General features: G+C 64.6%; 1 protein-coding gene across 2 annotated transcripts; it reads left to right on the top strand.

Moving 5' to 3' along the window:
- The first annotated feature begins 909 nt into the window (after nucleotides 1–909).
- RUNDC3A (RUN domain containing 3A) lies at nucleotides 910–6460 on the top strand. Of its 2 annotated transcripts, XM_014956538.1 has the most exons (10): nucleotides 917–1417; nucleotides 1651–1784; nucleotides 2777–2862; nucleotides 3012–3101; nucleotides 3214–3294; nucleotides 3432–3597; nucleotides 3839–3996; nucleotides 5039–5176; nucleotides 5320–5426; nucleotides 5663–6460. In XM_014956538.1, exons 2-10 carry the CDS (start codon nucleotides 1755–1757, stop codon nucleotides 5803–5805), a joined length of 999 nt encoding a protein of 332 aa, XP_014812024.1. In that variant the 5' UTR covers nucleotides 917–1417; nucleotides 1651–1754; the 3' UTR covers nucleotides 5806–6460. The 2 variants fall into 2 exon arrangements, with proteins under 2 accessions (XP_014812025.1, XP_014812024.1); XM_014956539.1 differs by lacking the exon at nucleotides 5320–5426 and having other exon boundaries at nucleotides 910–1417.
- The last annotated feature ends 34 nt before the right edge of the window (nucleotides 6461–6494 follow it).

Genomic DNA, 6494 nt, shown 5'->3' on the forward strand with positions numbered 1-6494 from the left:
ACGGAGGTTTGGGGTCACCATGCTAGGGACCCCGAGGTCCTGCCTTTGGGGTCTAGGGGACCCCAGGGCTTCTTGACGTGGCATGGGGCACATCCAGACCCCACTCTCACGACATGGGGACCCCCGGGGCTCCCCACCATGGCGTAGAGCACCTCCAGATCTCACTGTTGGGAGATGGAGACCCTCCACGGCTTATTGTCATCTCACGGGGCACCTCCAGACCCCGTTGTCGTGACATGGGGACCCCCAGAGCTCCTCCCCGTAGCACAGGGCTCCTCTAGACCCTGCTGTCATGACATGGCCCCCCCCCAGGTCTCCTCACCATCACATGGGGCACCTCCTGACCCTGCTGTCATGACATGGAGACCCACCGGGGCTCCTTGTCGTGCCATGGGGCACCTCCAGACTCTACAGTCATGACATTTGGACCCCCTGGAGCTCCTTGCCATGGCACAGGGCACCTCCAGACCCCTCATCCTGCCACCAGGATGTCTCCAGCGGAGACCCACCTGGGCTCCTTGTTGTGTCACGGGGCACCTCCAGACTCTACTGTCGTGACCTTTGGACCCCCTGGAGCTCCTTATCATGGCACAGGGCACCTCCAGACCCCTCATCCTGCCACCAGGATGTCTCCAGACCACACCACCATGCCATGGGGCACCTCCAGACTCTACTGTCATGACCTTTGGACACCCTGGGGCTCCTTGCCATGGCACAGGGCACCTCCAGACCCCTCATCCTGCCACCAGGATGTCTCCAGACCTCACTGTTGTGCCACGGGGCACCTCCATCCCCCATTGCCATGACGAGGTGCCCTCCAGCTGCCCTCATGGGGATCCCCAGTCTCACCCTCCCCACATGCGGCCGTGACCCACAGACGGGGTGGTGTGTCCCCCCTCCCCGTGCAGACACCTGCCCCGTCCCCAGCTGTCCTGCCGGGCTGGGTGGATTTTGTGTCTTCGGCATCTCTCTCGGCTGAGCACGAGCAGCCCGGGCGGAAGGGGAAGCCATCACCGCCCGCGCACGGCCGGGGAGGAAGGGGGCCTTTGTTCGCCCTTCCTGGCCACTTGCACGGTGGGGGAGCGGCGGCCGCCCCGGCGGGGTCCCCGGGGACGTGGGGACACATGGGGTCAGCGAGCCACAGCCCGTGGTTCAGCCCGACGCCCTCTTCCCGCTGCCGGCCTCGAGAGCCAACCTCTGCAAAAACCATTTCTTGCCGAAAGCTGACGTGTGCTGGATGCGGGGTGTTTGGGTGTCCCCACCCCTCCCCTCCCCACCCGTGACACCCACGTCCCCACCAGGTTCTCGGTGAAGACCCTGCTGGAGAAATACACGGCGGAGCCCATCGACGACTCCTCCGAGGAGTTCGTTAACTTCGCTGCCATCCTCGAGCAGATCCTCAGCCACCGCTTTAAAGGTAACCATGGCCCATGAGGCACCCAAAGAGCTCCTGGCACGTCCCTGTCCCCGTCCCCATCCCTCTCCCTGTCCCTGTCCCCATCCCTCTCCATGTCCTCATCATGGTGGATGGGGATGCACACGTGTGCTGGCACCAGGGAGTGTGTCCGGGCTCTGGTGTGGGGCTTTCTGGGCCAATGGGGCTTGTTGGCCATGGGGAGCCCCCCCACCGCAGCCCCTCGGTCCCCGCAGGCCCCGTCAGCTGGTTCAGCTCGGATGGGCAGCGTGGGTTTTGGGACTACATCCGCCTGGCCTGCAGCAAGGTCCCCAACAACTGCGTCAGCAGCATCGAGAACATGGAGAACATCAGCACCTCCAGGGCCAAGGTCAGGAAGGTGCCACCCCCTGCCCTGTCCCTGTCCCCATTCCCATCCCTATTCCATCTCTGGCTCCATCCCTTCCATGGCTCCATCCCTGTCCCTATCCCCATGCCCAGTCCTGGACCTGTTTCCATACATAACCTGTCCCTGGCATGGGGACCCATCCCCATCCTCATCCCAATCCATCTCTGTCCCATCTCACCTCATTCCCAACCCTATTTCCCATCCCCATCCACAATCCCATCCCATCCCTATCCTCATCCTCTCCCCAACCCCATCTCCTTCCATCGCCATCCCAACGCCATCCCAACGTCATCCCAATGCCATCCAAACACCATTCCAACACCAACCAAACACCATCTTCATCCCCATTGCATCCCCATTCCCATTCCATCCCCATCCCAACACCATCCTCACCCCCATTCCCATTCCATCGCCATCCCAATGCCATCCTCATCCCCATTCCCATTCCACCCCCATCCCAATGCCATCCTCACCCCCATTCCCATTCCATCGCCATCCCAATGCCATCCTCATCCCCATTCCCATTCCATCCCCATCCCAACACCATCCTCACCCCCATTCCCATTCCATCCCCATCCCAATGCCATCCTCACCCCCATTCCCATTCCATCCCCATCCCAACACCATCCTCACCCCCATTCCCATTCCATCCCCATCCCAACACCATCCTCACCCCATTCCATCCCCATTCCCATCCTTCTCTATCCCATCCCATCCCATCCCCATTCCCATCCTGGTTCCCATCCCCTCTGCTCTGCCCTCCTGTAGCCCCATCTCACCCCAGTGGGCCCCATGGAATCACTGGGGTGAAAGAGGAGCTGCGGGTCCCTGTGGGGTGGGTACCAGGGACAAAACCAGCTCCTGGGTGGGGACCACCCACCTGCTGGAGCCCGAGCCCCGGGGGCAGGGGAGAGCGTGGTGGGGGAGCAGCAGAAGGTGGCCCCCATCCTCAGGGCTACCCCCGGGCCTTGCAGGGCCGGGCTTGGATCCGGGTGGCGCTGATGGAGAAGCGCATGTCCGAGTACATCTCCACGGCCCTGCGGGACACGCGGACCACCAGGTGAGCAGCCTGCTGGCCACCAGCCATGGCCACCGGCATGCCTGTGTCGTGCCAGGAGGGCTAAGGGTCGGCAGGGTGGGCACTGCGGGGGGTGAGGGGGGGGCTCTGGGTGCCGGGGGGCACGGCTGCAGCCACATCTTTCCCCCCAGGCGGTTTTATGACGACGGGGCCATCATGCTGCGGGAGGAGTCCACAGTGCTCATGGGGATGCTCATCGGGCTCAGCGCCATCGACTTCAGGTAGGGGGGTGGGTGGCACGGTGGGATGTGGGCACCACGGTGGGATGGTTCCCCCCCACTGTCCCCCTCTCTGGGGCTCCCCTGACCCTCTGCTCCTTCCTCCACCGCTCAGCTTCTGCCTGAAGGGCGAGGTGATGGACGGTAAAACGCCCGTGGTCATCGACTACACGCCCTACCTGAAGTTCACGCAGAGGTAAGAGCCGGGGTGCCCTCCCTGGGGGGGTGGGGACCCCACTGTCTCTCCCCCAGCACCCCGCTGGGGCTCGGCCGGGCTCCCCCCATGCATGTCGTCCCTGCTGAGCCCCCATTTCTCCCCCCTCTCCCCCCCAGCTACGACTACCTGAGCGAGGATGAGGAGCGGGGCAGCGTGGAGAGCAGCACGAGCGAGGACAGCTCTCCCGAGCACCCCTACCTGCCCCTGGTCACTGACGAGGACAGCTGGTACAGCAAGTGGCGCAAGATGGAGCAGAAATTTCGCATCGTTTATGCCCAAAAGGTACCAGGAGCCGGGATGGGGCCAGCGGGTCCCCATTTCCCTCCCCACCCCCCCAAGGATGGTCCAGCTTGGAGCATCCTCCCGCTGCATCCCTGCGCCCACAGCCTGGTGGTACCCACAGCCCATCGTGGGGCTGCTGCGGTGACCCAGCCCTCTTCTTGTCACTCTGGGTGGCTCTGGGGACACGGGGTGGGGGATCTGGTGGGGACAGTGGGGCGCTGCTGATGGTGGGCTCGCCCAGGGGTACCTGGAGGAGCTGGTGCGGCTGCGGGAGTCGCAGCTGAAGGACCTGGAGGCGGAGAACAAGCGGCTGAAGCTGCGCCTGGAGGAGGTGATGGTGCAGAACCAGCTGGAGAAGAGGGAGCTGGAGGGCGTCATCCTGGAGCTGCAGGAGCAGCTGTGAGTGGGGACCAGGCCTGGCATGATGGGTGGGGGGTCCCTGGGTGTCCCATGGGCTCTGGGTGGGTGGGGGGTCCCCAGTGCCCCACTGACCCTGAGGGGCAGGGTGAGTGGTGGTCCCTGGCACCCCATATGCCCTGTGTGGGGTGTTCCCAGTGCCTGGGTGCCCCATATGTCCTGTGGGACATGGTGGGTCTCCAACGTCCCCTGTGCCCCATGGGATGTGACAGGTGGCAGGTCCCTGGTACCCAGATGCCTCAGATGTGCTGGAGGACATGGTGGGTCCCTGCTGTCCCATATGTCCTGTGGGATGTGGAGGGTCCCCAGTGTCCCATATGTGTGGTGGGACATGGTGGGCCACTGGTGCCCCATATGTCCTGTAGGACGTGGAAGGTCCCCAGTGTCCCATATGTCCTGTGGGACATGGAGCATGCCCAGTGTCCTATATGTCCCATGGGACATGGAGTGTCCCCAGTGTACTATATGGCCCAAGGGACGTGGTGGGTCCCTGGAGTCCTGTATGCCCTATGGGACATAGTGGGTCCCCAGTGGCCCATATGCCCAGAGGGATGTGGCAGATCACTGATGCCCCATAGGTCCTATGGGACGTGGAGGGTCCCCAGTGTCCCAGACGCTCAGGGGGACATGGTAGGTCCCTGATGCCCCATATGTCCTATGGGACATGGAGGGTCCTTGGTGTCCATACGTCCTGTGGGACATGGAGGGTCCCCAGTGTCCCAGATGCCCAAGAGGACGTGGTGGGTCCCTGATGCCCCATATGTCCTATGGGACATGGAGGGTCCTCAGTGTCCCATATGCCCAGGGGGATGTGGTAGGTCCCTGACGCCCCATATGTCCTATGGGATATGGTGGGTCCTTGGTGTCCATACATCCTGTGGGAGTGGAGGGTCCCCAGCACCCCATATGCCCAGGGGGACGTGGTGGGTCTCTGATGCCCCATATGCCCCATGGGCCGCATTGCCCAGCAGATCCCCGGCACTCGAGGTTGTGCCAGGGGCTGAGCACCCCCCCTTTGCCACAGGACGGGGCTGATCCCCTGCGAGAACCCGCAGCTGACCCAGCTCTCCAAGGAGATGGTGACACCCCTGGTGAACCAGTGGCCCTCGCTGGGGACCCTCAACGGCAACGAGAGCGGCTCGGACGGCAAGCTCTACAGGAGGTAACCCCCCTGGCGGGGGCAGAACTGCCTCGACCTGTGCCCAGCGCCCCTATCCCGCCCCGGGGGGGTCTGCCCCGGGCAGGGGACGGGGGGAGAAGGGGCTGTCCCGACCCCAGGGGGGGCTCAGCGCCGTCCCTCCGCAGGCACAGCTTCGTGAGCACCGACCAGCTCTCGGCCGAGAACAGCCTCAGCTCCGACTCCCAGCGCCTGGGCGAGGGCAAGCGCGAAGGCGAGCCCTGGGGGCCCTTGGGTAAGACCCCCCCCCCACCATAGGGTGTTCCATGGGGCTCACCATGTCCCTTAACACACACCCAGGCATCTAGACCCCCCAGCAGCCCCCTCCTCATACTTGGGATGCTGTGAAGGACACCCAGGTCTCTCCCAGAGAGGTGGTCCCCATCCCCATCCCGTCCCCCCCGGTGGCAGGGTTGGGGTGCGAGGCTGCAGACCCCCCCCCAAGTGACACCCCCCACTCTGTGCCCACAGGGAAGGACCCCACGCCCTCCATGCTGGGGCTCTGCGGCTCCCTGGCCTCCTTGCCCAGCTGCAAGTCCCTGGCCAGCCTCAAGTCCAACGAGTGCCTGGTGAGCGACAGCACGGAAGCCAGCCCGACCCGCAGCCCCAGCTGAGACCCCCGGCCCCCTCGTCGCCCCCCGGCCCGGCCACCCGGCCCAGCGTCACGGCGGAGGACTGACCTCATGTAACACCCCCCCTCCCCAAATTCCCCAACCCTTGCTGCCCCAGGACCGACGAGGGACTCGCCGAACCCACCGGGGAGGCCAGGGATGGGTGTCCCCTCTCACCCCCCCCCGGCTGTGCCTCGGACCCCCAGCCCGCTCCCTGGCTGGAGACATGGACCTGTTGGGATGGGTGGGGGATGTTGACCTGGGACCCCTGCGAGCTGGGGATGGGGGGGGAGATGAACTGTGCCATGGGGGGGACGCTGTTGGGGGGTGAAGGAAGGGGTCAGGGCCAAACCCCCCCCCGGGGTGAGGGTCCAGGCACAGCCCTGGTGTCTGTCCCACTCAGCCCACGGGCACCGCTCTTCCCTGGGGGGCTCACCTGGGCTTTGCCTGCCCCCAGCCCCCCTGTGCTGCAGGGGGGCTGGCCTGTCCCCCCCCCCTCGCAGCAGCATCCCCATGATAGGGATAAGCAACCCCCCCCACACCTCCCTCTTTCCATCCTTCTCTGGGTTTTGGGTTGTTTTGGGTGTTTTTTTCGGTTTTTAATTCAGCCCCATCTGCCTTGTTGGAGCAAAAGGAATCAATAAAATCAGCAAGTCGAGCTGGCCTCCGTGAGCCCCCCCCCCCCCCCCCCC

The sequence above is a fragment of the Calidris pugnax genome, unplaced genomic scaffold (genome assembly GCF_001431845.1).
Source record: "Calidris pugnax isolate Ruff unplaced genomic scaffold, ASM143184v1 scaffold167, whole genome shotgun sequence".
In the NCBI taxonomy this organism is placed as follows: Eukaryota; Metazoa; Chordata; class Aves; order Charadriiformes; family Scolopacidae; genus Calidris; species Calidris pugnax.

What these genes read in the sequence shown, in the direction of transcription:
- RUNDC3A (XM_014956538.1), top strand. Translation starts at nt 1,755, where the DNA reads ATGGAGAACATCAGCACCTCCAGGGCCAAG. An exon ending in CTCAGCGCCATCGACTTCAG is followed by an intron (nt 3,102 to 3,213) that starts GTAGGGGGGTGG and finishes TCCACCGCTCAG; the next exon opens with CTTCTGCCTGAAGGGCGAGG. An exon ending in GACGGCAAGCTCTACAGGAG is followed by an intron (nt 5,177 to 5,319) that starts GTAACCCCCCTG and finishes GTCCCTCCGCAG; the next exon opens with GCACAGCTTCGTGAGCACCG.